Here is a 17519-nt window from a genome sequence, read left to right on the forward strand (position 1 = left end):
CAGGGCCAAGAAAGCCCACCTAACTTCTCTGCCCACGGGAGACTCTGCATAAAAAGCCTCTCAGCCTCTCTGCTGCCCTGTTTAAAGACGCAGAAACTCGAGGTCCAGGGAGGAGGAAGTCCTCATCCAAACCCACAGGCCCAAAGGCAGCGCCAGGCACCGAGGGAAGGTCTCCTGACTCCAGGGAGTGGATGCTGCTAAACAAGTTCTCACCAGGAAGAACTAAGTGGGAGAAGCCGCACTGAGTGAGGAGGCCCAGGTGGGGATCCCAAGGAACAGTGTGGCCTAGGGCCACCAGCCAGGCACCAGGAAACTCGGGCCCAGGCGCCCGCTGCTCTATCGCGGCACCAGATAATTACAATCCATCGTTCAACAGATGTGTGATGAAGGGTCCTGGCTATCAGATTTCATGCCTCACTAACTCTCAGGGAATGTCCTGGCAGTCGAGTGGTTAGGACTCTGAGCTTTCACTGCCGAGGGCCCAAGTTCAATCCCTGGTCGGGGAACTGAGATCCCACAAGTGGCTCGGCCAAAAAAAAAAGTAACTGTCTATGTATTATCTCCAGAGGCTGAGTATATCCATATACTTTCAGTTAACGACCTTATGAACTGAAATTATCTATACTGTTTAAATCAACACCCGTTTTTTAAATAAAATCCTTTCCAAGTTAAAAAAAAAAATGGTTAGTTTACTTTTCTCTTCTGGGCCTCGGTTTTTCACCTGGGAAACAAGCAGGCTGGTGGCACCTGCCCTGGCGTCTGTGGGTCAGAGGAAATCAGTCTAGTGAGTCTCTTCACTGATAAAACTCCCTCTGCTGGGTTTTGGGGATTAGGAATCAGTCTACAATCGTGTCAGCACAGACGGTGAACATCACAGAATGGAAACCAGCCCTCAGGAATTCCTCAGGAAAGCATCAAGTTGGAGGTGGGCAGACCCAAAAAATGCAGCAGCTTTTCCCGACCCTGGAAGGGGTCCTGGCTTTGTCATCAAGGACCTGATGAACTTTCTGGTTTGTGTTTAAGGACCACATTTCATTAAAAAAAATAATAACTAATTCATTTTAAAAATTATTATTAATAATAATAGTAGACGTCTGTGAGCACTGGCTCAGGAGGACATGCCCACATGGAGGCCGGGAGCCGCGGACCCTCACAGCCCAGCTCACTCTGGCTGGCCGCACTTGCAACGATCGTCCCTCTTGGTCTCGTTTGTGCCGCACGTGTACACACGCGAAGCCGTGTGCGTGCAAGCTGACCCGACGCCGCCTCATTCCTTCCGAGCCACGCCCCTGCCCCCACTGTGACAGGCACCAAGGGGTACCCACCGACGACCCGGTCTCCACTCCTCACGCCCATCTTCCTCATCGCCGCGGCGTACAAAGCCACCTGTTGCCGCAGCTCTGCAAAACTCACCTTCACGATCTCCTCCCTGCCTTCCCCTGGGAAGAGAAAAAGGACAGGTCATCCTCGGACCATCCTAAAAAGAGAGGTTCTGAGTCACAGACACAGATGAAAACTCACACCTGTTCAAACACAGGTTAGAGATACGCGCCCGGGAGACGCTACACGGGTGCAGGGGACGCAAACCAGATGCAGGTTTACCCAACATTCCAGAAAAGAAAGGTTTGGAAAAGGGCATCCTTGAGACGCACGTCCAGAATTTGCCATTTAAAGATTCTTTTTTTACTACTGGGAATGTTTTTATTAAGTGAAGAATCCTTTGATTTGGTTGTGATTTTTTTTTTTTTTTTTTTGGCGGTACGCGGGCCTCTCACTGCTGTGGCCTCTCCCGCTGCGGAGCACAGGTTCCGGACGCACAGGCTCAGCGGCCATGGCTCACGGGCCCAGCCGCTCCGCGGCATGTGGGATCTTCCCGGACCGGGGCACGAACCCGTGTCCCCTGCACCGGCAGGCGGACTCTCAACCACTGCGCCACCAGGGAAGCCCTGGTTGTGATTTTTTTAATATAATTTTCCAAGGGCTGGGCTGGGGGAGGAGGAGGGGAAATCAGTGTTTAGTGGGGACAGAGTTTCAGTGAAAAAGTTCCAGGGATCTACTGCACAACAATGTGAATATACTTAACACCACTGAACTGTACATTTAAATTGTACATTTAAAATGTACAATTTAAAATTGTACATTAAAAAAAAGTGATAGTAAAGTTAGTATTTTGTGTTTTTCACCACAAAAAAAAAAAAAAAGGTGCCGAGCTATTGTTTGGAATCATACACTGCAGGTTCTGAGTGCTTCGGAGCCTCTCTGAACACGTGGCCCCATCACACTACGAGAGGAAAATCCGAGTAGCTGTCAGGACTCACGTGCCACGTAAAGGGCCACTCCGTCATTTTCCCCATGTTGCAGAAGGTTTTCCGCGTAGTTGAGGCGACTGCCTTTGAACCACTCAGGGACGTCCGCAATCCCTTTGGACGTGTCCACGACCTACAGAGGATAACAGCAAACCGAGACACACACGTGCGTGAGAGCAACACCAGATGCATAGAAGGGATTCCGCGTCACAGGAGGCCAGCTAACTCGCCGGCCCAAGGCATCACTAGATCGCTGTACAGACTGAACGCAGACCTGGCCCAAAGGCTTGAAACTGAAAATAGAAATGAATGTGATATTGTGTACCTGACAGTTGCTGAGAGTAGACCTTCAGCATTCTCACCACAAAAAAAAAAAAAAAGAGAAAAAAAGAAAAAGGTAACTGTGTGAGGTGACGGATGTGTCCATTATCTTGGTACTCATTCCACAAGGCATATGTATATCAAATCATTCACGTGTACACTTGAAATAGATACAGTTATATGTATCAGGACTTCCCTGGTGGTGCAGTGGTTAAGACTCCATGCTCCCTATGCAGGGGCCCCGGGTTCAATCCCTGGTCAGGGAAATAGATCCCACACGCATGCCGCAACTAAGAGTTCGCATGCCACAACTAAGGAGCACGCCTGCCGTTACTAAGACCCAGTGCAACCAAATAAAAAAAACAAGTTATATGTATCAATTATTCCTCACTAAAGTTAAAAAAAAATTAATGCTAAGGGAAAACACCGCCCCACTAATTTAGTCTGTTAATTATTAAGCACCTACTTTATGAGCGATGCTGATGAAAGAAGGACAGACAGACAGACACGGCAGCTGCCGCATGTTCCAGGGCTGACCAGAGCATGGAAACCAGGAGATCAAAGTGCACGGCCCACCGGACACCCCGCCACAGTTTTTAGGAATTTGGATCCGTGCCTCCTCCCTCAGGGCTGGAACCTTGGTTTCTTCTCCAGGTGAACCTTTCAGAATGGCTCAGCCCATAATCAAACCAAACACACAACAGACTTCTTATTCCCTGGATATTTATTGAGGGAATAAATAAAAATCTCTAAAATCCAGGTAAGGGCTTCCCTGGTGGCGCAGTGGTTGAGAGTCCGCCTGCCGATGCAGGGGATGCGGGTTCGTGCCCCGGTGCGGGAGGATCCCACATGCCGCAGAGCGGTTAGGCCCGTGAGCCATGGCCACTGAGCCTACATGTCCAGAGCCTGTGCTCCGCAACAGGAGACGCCAAAACAGTGAGAGGCCCGCGTACCGCAAAAAAATAAAATAAAATAAAATCCAGGTAAATAACAAAACTACTGATAGTTTAAAAAACAATTACAGGGGGCTTCCCTGGTGGTGCAGTGGTTGAGAATCTGCCTGCCAATGCAGGGGACACAGGTTCGAGCCCTGGTCTGGTAAGATACCACATGCCGCAGAGCAACTAAGCCCGTGCGCCACAACTACTGAGCCTGCGCTCTAGAGCCTGTGAGCCACAACTACTGAAGCCCACATGCCTAGAGCCCATGCTCTGCAACAAGAGAAGCCATGAGAAGCCTGCGCACCGCAACAAAGAGTAGCCCCCACTCACCGCAACTAGAGAAAGCCCACGCGCAGCAATGAAGACCCAACGCAGCCAAAAATAAATAAATAAATACATTTTAAAAAGAAAAAACAATTACAGTATGGGGACTTCCCTGGCGGTCCAGTGGTTTAGACGCCACACTTTCACGGCGGGGGGCCCAGGTTCCATCCCTGGTTGGGGAACTAAGATCCCTCAGGCCACACAGTGCGGCCAAAAATAAATAAATAAAACAAATAAATTTTTTAAATGTGAATGTATGGAACATCACTGAACTGTACACTTTAAAATGGATAAAATGGTAAATTTTTTGTTATGTGTATTTTACTGCAATTCTAAAAAATTTTAATAAAATAAAAATACAGCGATGCCCTACTCTTCAGATCACTCAGATTCCCAGGACAAGGCCTGGGTCCACACGCATCGGGGGGCCCGGAGCCTGCAGAGTCCCCATGAGGTCCGTGACCCCAATACAATTTCCTGCCAACTCTCTAGGGCAATGACTTTTTCCCGCTGATGTGGGGATTTAAAAGAAGATATGATTTAGTCTTCCTCAAAATTAACACTTCATTTTGGATCAGAAACACAAAAAGATAATGTGTAAGTACAATCTCTACTTACCTCATCATACATGCGTGAGAAGACAATTCCACTGAATTTCCAGAACTCTGCCCAGAAGTCCGAATATGACTCAACTGACCAATGATATAAGTCATCATAATTTTCTGAAACAAAAAAGAAAGAAAAAAAAGGCACATAACTCCGACAAATCTTAGGAGGAAAGTCTTGGTTCAGTGATGAGATGGATACACCTGAGGAGTTATGTGTGTCTGAGGGGTTCAAAGGCACCTGATGAGAGAGGGTCTTGGGAGCGCAGGGCATCTTAGTTTCTGTTAAAGCAAACCCACCACCGCTAGTCCCCAAATGAACAAAAGTCACGAGGCGGTGATTTTATATCTTAACCAGCATGCCTAAAATCCATGGACTCTGGACCCAGAAGGCCTGGGTTCAAATCCTGGCTTGGCCATTTATTAGCTGTGAGGCCTCAGGCAATCTATGTAAGTGCTTTTTAAGTCACCTTGGTCCTCACAAACTGCAAAGAGCTCCAGCACCAAAAACTCCTCTGGGCTGACACAAGAGATGCAGCAGGGCCTCCCCTGAAGACCTGGAAAGCCCATCATCACAAAGGGTGCCACCACAGCATCCGGGAGGGCAGAGGATGTAACCAGCCTGCCGACCCGGGGAGCGAGCAGTCACAGCAGCATCTCAGCATCGCGAGGACCCCAGCGGATGGCGGAGGAGTGGGTGGGCTTTGAGTGGAAACTTTCCCACCGTCCATGACTCAGCCAAGGGATCGACACGATTCTCCAGTCGAGCAGGGGCTCCTGGGGCTTCTGCCCACACGTGTCCCCCGCCATCCCCCCCACCGCTGAGAGGCTGCTATCTAGAAGCCCGGGGGACGGACCACCGGCACGTTTAGTTCAGTCTGCGCGATGCTCAGGAACTGAACGGGCTGATGTTAAATTCGGTTTCCAAATGAAGTGCAGGATTTCTGGCTTCTCCTGAGAAGACAGGACATCTGGCCATGGAAGCCGGCCAACGAGTGTCGCCTCCTGGTATTTATGTCCCTGTGTCGTCACCTCCCCCCGCTGAGCCGGACTGTTAAGGAAATGACCGAGTGCACCTTGTGAGGCCGGGTCATAAGGTCCTAAGGACACTGCAGCTTCCGCCTTGATCACTTGCTCTGCAGGAAGCCAGTGGCCATGTTGTGAGGACACTCAAGCAGTCCTAGGCGGCGTGAAACGGAGGCCTCCCGCCCACAACCAGCACTGACTCACTGCCACGTGAGACGGCCCCTGGGAAGTGGGCCTCCAGCCCCAGCCCACGGGTGGATGCAGCTACGGGAGACCCAGAGCCAGAACCACCAGCTAAGCCACTCCCAGAAGCCTGGCCCGCGGAAACTGAGAAATACTAAACATTTACCATTGTTTTATGTCACTAAGTCTTGGGGTGATTTGCAATGCCGCAATAGGTAGCTGATGCCCTGTCACTCCACACGGTGACAATCAGCTCAAGCAGGTAACAGCTGCCCCACCTGGCCCTTCACACACATGCGAGAGGCAACCTAACACAGCAGTGACGAGCAGCTCCACGGCTCACAGCTCCACGGCTCACAGCTGCGAGATCTCAACCAAGACTTTGAGCTTCCACTTTCTCAGCTGGGAAATGAGATCAAAGCCGCAGCTACTTGGCCAGGTTACTGAGGATTTAGTTAGTTAATCCGTGTAAAGTTCCCGAATGGGGCCTGGCGTGCAGGAAGTGCTCACTAAATATTAGCTGTTATTAATACCCCGTCACCTGCCTGGTCCCTGCAGGCATCCGAGTTTGTAAGCCTCGCTTGCCACTTCACCTGCTTCTTCCTCTCCATCTGTGAGAATTCTGACCAGCCTACACCTTCAAGTCTCAGCTCAAGATCCTGCCAGCCCTCTTCAACAGCATCCTGATAGACCCAGAGCTCAGAAGGCGGACAGCACGCACCCTTACACCCGCCGCTCAGCGCTGCTACCTTTGCACGAGCCTTCTCCCCACAAGTACACCTGAGCTGCTGGAGAACAGAGACCAAGCCTTCTATTTGTTGGCCAGCTCTGTCCCAGAGGCTGGCACGCAGAGGTGAGTTGCAGTTTGTGGTATAAAGACACTTGAGGACTTCCCTGGCGGTCCAGTGGTTAAGACTCCGTGCTTCCACTGCAGGGGGCACAGGCTCGATCCCCGGTCAGGGAACTAAGATCCCGCATGCTGCTCAGCCAAAAAAAAAAAAATGCTCACAAATAAATGAACAGGCAAGACAGGCTGAAAGTCCAAATTACATGCACTTGGAGAGCAGAGGAAAGGAGAAAACGGTCAGAGAGAATAATCAGAGAGAAGGCAGCGTTTGAGTTGGCTCTTAAAGCAAAGACCAAAACGTCCAGGGCCAGGCCCATGGAAAGGAGAGAAGCAAGGTGGGTTAACCGTCAGTCGTGGGAGAGGAGGAAAAGAAAACACCAAGGTCTAAGCCACCCCCAGACCGAGAGAGCCCCGCTCAGCTCAGCTGAGGCCGTCACGTGACGACACAGACCCAGCAGCACGCGCCTTTGGGTTTTCAAAAGAAGTTGCAAACCTTACTTTTCCTATGCGGTCTTTCGGTGTGTGAGCCGCCCGAACTAAGTCTGCAGGCCCGACATGGCCCGCAGGCCACCAGTCCCAGCCTTGAAGGGCAGAGAGGAGCCGGGCAGGCAGACTGGGAGCTACTGGTGCCTCTGCCAGTGTCTACTCAGCAACCCCCACAGGCCAGGTGCGGGCGGGCGCTCGGGCCGATCATCTGTCACCCAGTGATACGGGTCCTCTCATTATGCCCATTTTACAGGTGAGGAAACCAAGGCTCGGGAGATCGGGTGACTTCCTTCTGATCACACAGCTAGGAAGTGGGGGAGCCACTTCAAAATCCCGGCAGTCAGATTACAGCTCAGTCTCACGCACCTCACAGGACGGCCCTTCTGTGAACTCATTCTGTAAAGCAGCAGGGCGGGCAGAGGAAAGAGAGGCGGAACCAAGGCACCGTAACACAGAAGAACGCAGGTCCGCTCCTGGCTCTTCTTAGGAATCAAGTCGGCCCCCCCAGGGAATTCCCTGGCGGTCCAGTGGTTAGGACTCTGCGCTTTCACCGCCGAGGGCCTGGGTTCAATCCTTGGTCGGGGAACTAAGATGCCACAAGCCGCGCGGCGCGGCAAAAAAAAAAAAAAAAAAAAAAAAAGTCTATCCCCCAATCCAACACACATTACCAACTACTACCTGAAAGAAGGCCCGGTGAGTAATAAGCCACACCTGTGTACAGGGGCTCACTGTCCAGGGAGCGGGAGGGCAGGAGAGGGATGCAGCTGGGCTAGCCAAGGGAAGGGGCTCCGTGGAAGCTATGACATCCACCGTGCTGTGGAGGACTTGGAAGCCGCCAGGTGGCAGGGTTTGCAAATCCTCAGTCAACAAGGAGCCACCGTAGGCCCTGGAGCCCAGGCGTGACAAAGTCAGACCTGTGCATCAAGACTGCTCTGGCAAAGCCCGCACGCAGGCGGTACTGAACGGCAGAGGGAGGAAAAGCAGGAAGCAGGAAAACCAACCAGTTCAGGGAAGAGGAAACGAGGTTCCCAGGGGAGATGCTGACACTGGGCTGGAAAGGGGACAATGTAAGAAGTCAGACGACCCACGTCTCCATTTCTGTGAGGCTCCCTGAGAACTGTGATGCCACCAACAGAAACACAGGAGTCCCTGCAGCCAGCGGAGGGGGCCAGAAGAGGAGGGAAGGGGCCCTAATGAGTTGAAAACCCCTGAGGCAGGGAGGGTGCAGGAGGTAGGTGGACCAGCCAGGTAGATGCGGGGGCAAGCGTCTCATCCGGAAAAGGGCCTCCTGGTCCAGGTCCACACCCAGCCAGGTGGCTCCTGAGGCCAGGGCGGCAGCTGGAAGGGGGGCCCTTGCCTAGGTTCGGTTTGGAGCTGGGAGTGTAAACACGTGAGGGGATGGAGTCCGGCCCCAGTCGCAGAGGCAGACTCCTACCTGACCCCCTTCTCCCCAGTGCCCAGAATCCATGCTGGCCTCTAGCAGGGTCAGCCTGGGCGGGGTGGGGGTGGGGGGATGAGGGAGCAGCACGAGGTACTGTTGGCTGACAAGTGACTCCCCACCAACAGAAGGGAAGAGCTGAAAGTCAGAAAGGCCCCCAAGGCTGGAGGGCAAGGCCCCAGGGAGCACACCTCACAGGTAGGAACGCCTAGCAAGGGACCTCTCGGTCCACAGGGGTTCCAAGACCAGATGGGGCACCCTCTCAGGGAGATGGATGCTGCAGTGAAGAGGAGACCGGCTCCCTGAAAGCGGAGGAGGTGACAACCCGCACAGACAAGGGGTCAAAACCGCAGTCAGAAGATGGCCCACCCCTGGGGAGGGGCCCCCCCGTCCAGCGGCTCGTCCAACCCCCAGAGGAGGGAAACTGGAAATCAGGAGACCATTCCAACAACTAGAAGGGACCCTGACACCAACGCCCAGGAAAAGGGGGCGCCCGGGACCCCGGGAGGAGGGTCCCTCTGTCAGGTGGTCCCTCGGACCCCCAAGGGGGGCGCCCGATTTCTGGAAGCTCCTGGCTCCGGGAGGTGGCCGGGGAGCCCCCAGGACGCGCGCCCCGCACTCACCCAGCGCCAGGCCGTAGGCGGCGCCCACGACCGCCCGGAAGCGGTCCATCTGCGTGTTCTTCTTGCTGTCAGGCTCCCACATCACCTGGCACTCCACGATCTCCTCCCGCCCAGTCCGCGGCTCCTTGGACATGGCTGCGACGGGGACGACTGGCGGGAAGGCCGGGGCTGCGCGGGGATGGAGACCGGGCCGCGGGCGGCGGCGGAGGCCGGGGCGCGGGACACGGGGCTGAGTGGAGCGGCCGACGTGGAGAAACTGCAAGAGGAGATGCAGCCCTAACTGGACTCTCAGCAAGCCCCACCCCCGAAGGCCCCGCCCCCGAAGGCTGCCGGTCGGAAGCCCTGCCCTGCCCTGCCCCGCCCTGAAGCCCTGCCCCGCCCTGAAGCCCTGCCCCGCCCTGAAGCCCTGCCCCGCCCTGAAGCCCTGCCCCGCCCCGAGTGTAACCTTCCGCGGGCGCCGCGCCTCTCAAAGGAGTGCTGCCGCCGCTGGGACTAGAGCCTGAGCCTGCCGACCCGGTGGGGCTGCGCAGGCGCGTTGGGCCCGGGCTCCCCGACCTCACCTGGAGATTGAAGGGGTTAAAGCAGCGCCGGAGGGCAAGAGCCAGAGGCCGCAGGCTCGTTCACGTGTTCATTCATTCACGATTGATTTATTCTTCCTGCCCTTATTTACCGAGCGCCTGCTGGGTACCGGACACTGCGGGCTTTGCAGATACAACACAGAGCGAAGCAAAATTCCTGCCCTCTGTCAACAAGAGATAAGGGGTGGGGGACAGGTGTGGGGAGAAGCGGAGTCAATCAACAAATATTATACATTATATATGTCATACATAGTATAATATATACAATAAAAAACAGTATACCAATGAGTATCATAATATACATAATAGAGTAATATGTAGATTATCACTCATATAATAAAAGTAATAAGTGCTATGAAAAATCAGGGGAGGGTAGAAAACATGGGAGGAGCGTTTCTATTTAAAAAAGCTTGTCAGGGAAGGTCCATTAAAAAGGGTACTTCCATCAGTAACTTGAAGAAGGAGTGAGCTATTTAGTATCTGGGAGAAAAGTTTCCAGGCAGAGGGAACAGCAGGTGCTAGGGTCCTGAGGCAGGAGAGTGTTGGACATGGTTAGTGAACTAGCAGGGAGGCCAATGTCTTTCACTAGAGAGACCTAGAGTAGAAAACAAGGTCAATAACGGAAGAGGTGGAAGCTCAGGTGGGTCCTGGAGACCGTTGAAGACTTTGGTTTTACCCTGGGTGACATGAGAACATTGGAAGGTGGTGAACAGAAGGACATGCTCTGACTATAGCTGTCATAGGAATCCCTCTGGCTGCTGTGTTGAGAATAGCCTTCAGGAAGTAAGGATATAAGCAGGGGGCTGGTTACGATGATGTTGCAAGAGATGATGGTGGCTGTGGAGATGGAGGGAAAAATGGGATGGGATGTATTTTGAAGTTTTATTTACTGGAATCTTACTGCACGCTGGCACTGTGCTAGGGATCTTCCCATATTCCTCGTCGTTCTTTATTCTAACAGCAACCCAATCAGCTTCCCCCAATACAGTTTTTTGCAGTGTTGGAGTTTTAGGAAGCAACCCCCTACCTCCACCACTTAATCCTAAAGAGTGTCCATCTCCCAGTCACGACAAAGAAACATAGATTCCACGGTGTAAAGCACAGACCCAGCCCTCATGGGGCTGGAAGGACTTTCCTTTACCGAGAACCTTAAACTGTCTGTGGGTAACCTCCCTGGGGTCTCTACAGTTCCCATCTTCCCCATGTACCAGTAGCTTATTTATTTATTTTTGTTAATTCTTCGCTCTATTTTTTAAAAATATTTATTTATTTTTATTTATTTATTTGTTTGTGCCGGCTCTTAGTTGCGGCACATGGGATCGTCGTTGCAGCAGGGGGCTCTTAGTTGCGGCTTGCGGGATCTAGTTCCCCAACTGGGGATTGAACCCGGGCCCCCTGCGTGAGGAGCTCGGAGTCTTAACCACTGCCCCACCAGGGACGTCCCCACATCTTTAAATGTCTATGTATAGAGAGAGAGAGTTTGGAAGGTAAAACAAGCAGTCCTTGGAGCCCAGACAAGATGAAAGTAAGTTGTAGCAGAAAACTGATTTCCCCCAAGTCCTAACTAAAGGAGTCATGGAGTGGGACTCAAGGAAGAAGAGAGAAGACCTCCTGAGGCAAGACGCTGGCATATTTTCATTTCCAGCAGCTAGTGCCCAAGAGGTTCTCCCGGGCTGCTCCAGAAGAAAGGGGAAAGGGTTCTTCCAATCAGGGACTCAGCCAAGTTCCCTGAGTTTACCAGGTCAAAGGGTTGTTTGAAAATTTGTTTTTCTCGCCTCCATGGTGTGGTTGCCTCAACTCGCCCCGCCCACCCATGCGGCTGTGGAAATCGGGAGGATGGTACCCAGGCCAGATGTGCCTGAACTGATGGCCCAGAGTTCAACCTCTCCACCTCCTCTCCAGCCCCAAGGGGAGAGCGGAGGAGAAGATGTAGCCACAACCCAAGGTCCTCAGCAGGAATCGGGGTAAATAAATAGCGGGAGAGTCACCCGATGGAATCCATGGAGCAGATGTCGAAAGACGCTGTAATCTTGTCTGCTGTGTTCCTTTTTTTTTTGGCCGTGCTGTGTGGCATGCTAGATCTTAGCTCCCCGACCAGGGATCAAACCTGTGCCCCCTGCAAGGGAAGGGCAGTGTCTTAACCACTCAACCACCAGGGAAGTCCCTGTGTTCCTATGTTTTATAAGGGGAATGTATTCGGTTATTCCTTGCAGTGTTAAAACTTATTATCTTGGTTCACCCGTCCATGCTCTGGCTCCCGCTTAGAATGTCAGCTCCATGAGATCTGGGTCTCTGTCAGTTTTGTATCATAGCCAAGAGAACAGCCTGGCGCCCCAAGGATGCTCCGTAAAGATAGGCAGAATAAATAAATAAAGGATCACGGTGTATGTAAGTACTTCCAAATGTCCATCCATGCTCAGAGCCCCCCACTTCAAGCCTCCTCTTTCCTGGAGCCTAGAAAGAACGATTTCCATGGGCATGGTTTGGACATGGAACTCAATCACTCAACAAATTGTTTTTGATCGATACAAAAGCCTAGAATGCCTCAGAGGCTACAGGAGGGAGCAAGACAATCACAGCACGGCCCTTCCCCACATACACAAGGGCTTATGAATCAGGGACAGACAGAACAAGATAGAACCCTCAAGGTTAACACTCAAGGTCCTCTGGCTGGATGTTCCTCAATAGACTGAATAAAGGCTTCCCTGGTGGCGCAGTGGTTAAGAATCCACCTGCCGATGCAGGAAACACGGGTTCGAGCCCTGGTCCGGGAAGATCCCACATGCCTGCGGAGCAACTAAGCCCCTGTGCCACAACTACTGAGCCTGGGCTCTAGAACCCGCGAGCCACAACTACTGAGCCCGCGAGCCTAGAGCCCATGCTCCGCAACAAGAGAAGCCACCGCAATGAGAAGCCTGCGCACTGCAGTGAACAGTAGCCCCCGCTCGCCACAACTAGAGAAAGCCCGCGTGCAGCAAGGAAGACGCAACGCAGCCAAAAATAAATAAATTAAATAAGTAAATTTTTTTTAAAAAAGACTGAAGAAGAATAAATTCATGAAGCATATTTTCTATATTCAAGGAAAAATCATAAGACTATGTTCTTATTCACCAAATCTAATTCAAGAAGATGAAGCCATAAAACCTTGCGTTTTCTTCGTTTGTTTCTTTAAGGCTCTTGATTGCTTTTGATTATTTACGAATTTTCATGACAATTTTCCATTCGCAGAATATTAAATCTGCATGCAAAGAATGATTATTTGCTTTGATTAATGATTTTTAAAACAATACATCGGTATTTATTAAGAACTTTCATACCTGTTCCAAAATATTTTTTATTAATTGCATTATAGCTGGATTAAGTCACTGTTCTGAAAGTGACCACAGCGATTGTGAATGAGGTCAGATGAAGCACACATTTTTTAAAAACCAGTAACATTATTTCACAGTGATGATCTCGGAGAGGCAGCAGTGAGTGGTGGCATGAAGCGAGATCTTAACTCCCTGCCCGGGACTTGAAGGTGGGGAGACTGGATGAAAACCAGGAATCCCGGCCACCACACCCCCTGGCTCTTGCCCCCAGTGAAAAACGCATTTCTCACCGAGGCAAAACTGTAAAAACAGGTGCAAAGTTTATTATTAGGGACACTGCACAACAACAAGTGGGAGAGCACACAGAGAAACAGCTTGTTTAGTTAAGACGGAAGCAGGGCAGAGACGCGCACCCGGAGAGCAAGGGTGTGGGCGTCCCCCCTAACGAGGAGGACCCCAGTAAAGAGGCAGTAAAGTCATGCATATAGGGCAGTTCTTCCGGGTCTCTGTTCACCTCTGGCCAATTATCTGGTTTCTTTCTCCACACCTGCCCTGCCCTAGGACCCTCCCCAGCATGCGTGCGCAGCTTCTTTCCAACATGGATTCCAGCCCAGACGCCTATGCGACGACCTTAGCTTCACATATTATGGGGTGGTGTCCCCTCTTTCTTGACCCCCAAGGAGCTTTTCTGCGTATGTGCAATGTCTCCCTTGCCCCAAGGACCGGAGATGTATGACCTCTTGATCTTTTAACAGGATTTAGTCCCACTCTGTTCCTGCCATAAAAATGTCCAATGTCCGGTCATTTACCCTATTTCTATTGCTGGTTTTTATATCGAGGTGCAGGTCTCTAAATATAGACAGGAGTCCAGTCATAAATATGTAGTCCTGGAGCCTGTTTGCCTCTTGCTTCAGCAAATGTAAACAGGGCGCTGGTAATGAATGTCGGGCCTGGAGCCCATCTTCTTCTCCCTCCAGAAGTGTGAACAGGAGGCCAGTTGTAAACGTCTATAGCCTGGAGCCCATCTACCTCCTGCCTCAGTGTGATCTCCTATGAAAGTGCCAAATAAGTACTTTTCTCATGATTTCATTCAGAACTGAAAGCTTTCACGGATATGTTGAATTTGACATACACTTTGATGAAGGGCAAATACATATAAAAGAAATGAAAGGTGGGTGAATATTTTCGGTGGTATACAGAGGCATGAGCTGAGGCAGGGAAATGCAAGGCTCATTTGGTTACAAAAATCGTGAGTAGGAGAATGGGCTGAAATTTTATCAGTGGCTTTCACATAAAACCTGTTTTTTGATAAATTGGTAAATCTGGCCAATTCTGCTAACCCAGTGAATTGCTTATTTGGCACATTGGCATTTGGCAAATTGGTTTTGGATGAATTGGACCACTTCTGGTATGACTGGACATAGACATTTGTTATTAGTTCAACTGTCATCCCCTCCCTTAGGCCTTCCCCAGCCAGCCAACAATTAGATACACCTTCCTTCCCCTTCCCCAAGCTACAAGTATTTCACTCTGCTTCCTTCATAGTCTAAGTCTAAATCATTCTGATTATTAATTTCTTTACTTTTTTCTATTCTGTCTTCTCCCACTGCCATGAAATTCCATGAAAGCAGGGTCCCTTCTCCTTGTGGTGGCACGTGGCAGGCAGGAAATATGTGTCACATGAATGTAAATGTCCCCTACAGCTCACTGATCTCTACCACTTGATAAATGGAATATTTGTAAATGGAATATTTCCTGCCACATCAATAAACAAAGGATGTCACAGTCATCAAAGATTGCAACCCTCTAACGTGAGCCCGTGAGCCCTGAGGAAACTCAGGATGTGAAAATACAGGATACTGGCCCCAGAGAGCTGAGGTGCATCTCAAAGGAATGATTTCAGTGAGCCCAGACCCTTGCATCTTCCCAGACAGAGAAAAGCGCTAAATCCCTTAACTTGAGATGTCTGGTTTTCTTTAATTAACGAGAATCTTTTGACATTCCCGGCTACCCGCCCTTTGTTGCAAAACTCCTATATATCCTGGCTCCCCCTCCCCTCCTTGGAGCAGGTTCTCAGAGTTATCTGAAGCGCTGTCTCCCAGGCTGCAGTCCTCATTTTGCCCCAAATAAAACTTAACTTGCAACTCTTAACGTTGTTCATTTTTTTAAGGCAAACACCCAGAGGGCACAGGCCACTTTCTTGTGCTTTCTGTATGACACTCAGCCACTCAAGATCACCCACAACTCGGTGATACACTATGTTCTGGGTTTTAAGACAGCCCTAATCCTTATTAGCCAAGTGCTTCGGTGAAAGAGGTATTCCTGCAAGCAGAGGTCTCATTTAATCGTACAGATTTAAACCAGCCATACAAGTCCTCTAAGGCTTGCCATGGTTTCCTCTCTATACTCTCTCTTTTTTTTTTTTTTTTTTTTTTTTTTTTTGCTGTACGCGGGCCTCTCACTGTTGCGGCCTCTCCCGTTGCGGAGCACAGGCTCCGGACGCGCAGGCTCAGCGGCCACAGCTCACGGGCCCAGCCGCTCCGCCTCATGTGGGGTCTTCCCCAACCGGGGCACGAACCCGTGTTCCCTGCATCGGCAGGCGGACTCCCAACCACTGCGCCACCAGGGAAGCCCTGTATATTGTTTTTAACAGGGCAAGAAACCGTGACCAGATGAGGTGACTTGCCACCCTCTGGCTTGATTTGGCTTCTTATGTATTTACAAAGTTCATTCTTCAGGAGCCAGGCTCCCAGGAGGACTGTATTTCCTGAAAACTTGTCTCTAGTGCAGTCAGGGGGCACAAATGGTGAAGGGGGAGATAGATGGTGTCATAAGATGCAGAGAAATCTTATTTACACACACACGCTTCCCCCACCATTTCATTGTAGGTGGTTACAATTCAAAATACGGCCCAGACTCTCCACCCTAATGGCCTTTTCACCCACCGCGCTAATCACCATCTGAAACTAAGTCCTTGGTGTGCCTCCAGGGCAGCACTTGGTTCTTGCCCATCGGCTGCCGGGACGAAGTAGCAGTTCAATAAATACTTACGGGGAGATGAAAGATACTGAGGGTTCAGAATTTGGCTGTCTGTATTATAAGTCTCTATTGGGCATTTCTTTTGGAAATTTCGGGCAATTGAAATCTTTTATTTTTATTAGCGTTCTTTTACTTATTGTGTGCATTTGTACTCGAGATTCTTTTGTTTTTGTTTTTTAAACTTTTAGGATGCCACGAAAGAGTCTGAATTTGCTGGAGGGGGTCCTTAGAATGAGGGAAAGCGCACTCTGCACAAAGCCGCCGGCCTCCGTCCCTTTCTCCTCCAGCTGGCACGACAGCACTCTCTTCGGCGTCTCTCAAGATACCGGACCCCGCCCCGACCCTAACGGAAGTCTAATCGGGCGCTGCCAACTCAGACAGGAGGCCGCGCCCGCGGCGGCGGCGGAGGGATCTGAGTCGCACGGTCGAACCACACTCAGATCGCACACTGATTGGCTGGCAGCGAATTGGCCTCGCACCAGCCCAGGCCGCCGCACCTAGGAAGGCGGGCCAGAGCGCCACCAATCGCAAGGCGTTGCGGTGCATCGAGGCCGCGCCTCTCAGCCAATCGAAAAGGGGATTCGGAAAAAGCCGTGCCCAATTGGCGCTGGGCCGCGGGGCGGGGTCATACTTCGACCTCTGAGGCGGAGTGCAGTCACCTTGATAACTCAGTCGTGCAGCAACTGTTTGTCTCCCCCAATCCCAGAATATTCACTGTTGACCTCACTGAGTCACAGCTCCGAGCTCGACTCCTGTGGGGCTAAAGGGGGGATTTGCGTCTGAAGTGTCTGGGACATGCTTAGTCTTTCATGTAGATGTTCAGATGTGTATAGTGGGCTCCTAGTATGTGCGAGACGCAATGCACTGGGGGAATCGGGGGGAACCCGACAAAGTCCGGTGGGAAGAAAGTGAACAAATTCATCAGATCACTCAAGTTAGTGAGAGGTGCCCGAAGATAATAAAGTCACAGATTAGAGAGTGGCGGGGGGTGGAGGTGAGGAGGGGGCTACTTTTGATGTGGGCATGGTCTGAGTTAACCTTTGGGCTCTTTAGAATTACAGATGTGATCCGTGCCGGCGGCAGTTTTCCACCATCCCCTCTGCTTGGCTTTGCGGCAAGCAGAGGTGTGGGACCCGCAGACTGGATGCCGCAAACGCAGGTGCCTCCAAGGGGATTTGAAGCTCTCCCTGCCCCAATTGGTCCGACCACACTCATTCCCCCTCCTGAAGACAAAATGGGCTTTGAGAAGCTATCAGCTTGCCTCTTCAGGGGAGGACCGGGATACGTTTGTGTTTCGTACACGCACATATCTTAGGTGTCCGAGGTTGTGCTGCCTTGGGGTGAGGTCTGAGGAGCTGAGGGATCTTGCAAAGGTGACTGTGGTCGGATCCCATGACACGACTAAGCGATGCAGGCATTTCAAGGCAGCCCTGTGTCTTGTTGGAGACTTAGATCTTCACTTCCTTGCAGAATGCCCCACCGCCCCAAGGA

The 17519-nt window shown here is 51.3% G+C and overlaps 1 protein-coding gene across 5 annotated transcripts in view; it reads right to left on the reverse strand.

Moving 5' to 3' along the window:
* The window catches only part of AACS (acetoacetyl-CoA synthetase), a gene marked incomplete at its 5' end in the record, with an annotated part of 50295 nt that extends 41062 nt beyond the window's left edge, over nucleotides 1–9233 (reverse strand). For all 5 annotated transcript variants that reach the window (XM_079717652.1, XM_079717650.1, XM_079717654.1 and 2 more), the window contains 4 exons: nucleotides 1326–1439; nucleotides 2319–2439; nucleotides 4511–4614; nucleotides 9101–9233. In XM_079717652.1, the coding sequence (XP_079573778.1) occupies nucleotides 1326–1439; nucleotides 2319–2439; nucleotides 4511–4614; nucleotides 9101–9233 (472 nt within the window). The remainder of the gene's footprint in view (nucleotides 1–1325; nucleotides 1440–2318; nucleotides 2440–4510; nucleotides 4615–9100) is intronic.
* Nucleotides 9234–17519: the final 8286 nt, after the last annotated feature.

The sequence above is a fragment of the Hyperoodon ampullatus genome (assembly GCF_949752795.1).
Source record: "Hyperoodon ampullatus genome assembly, chromosome: 13".
Classification (NCBI taxonomy): domain Eukaryota; kingdom Metazoa; phylum Chordata; class Mammalia; order Artiodactyla; family Ziphiidae; genus Hyperoodon; species Hyperoodon ampullatus.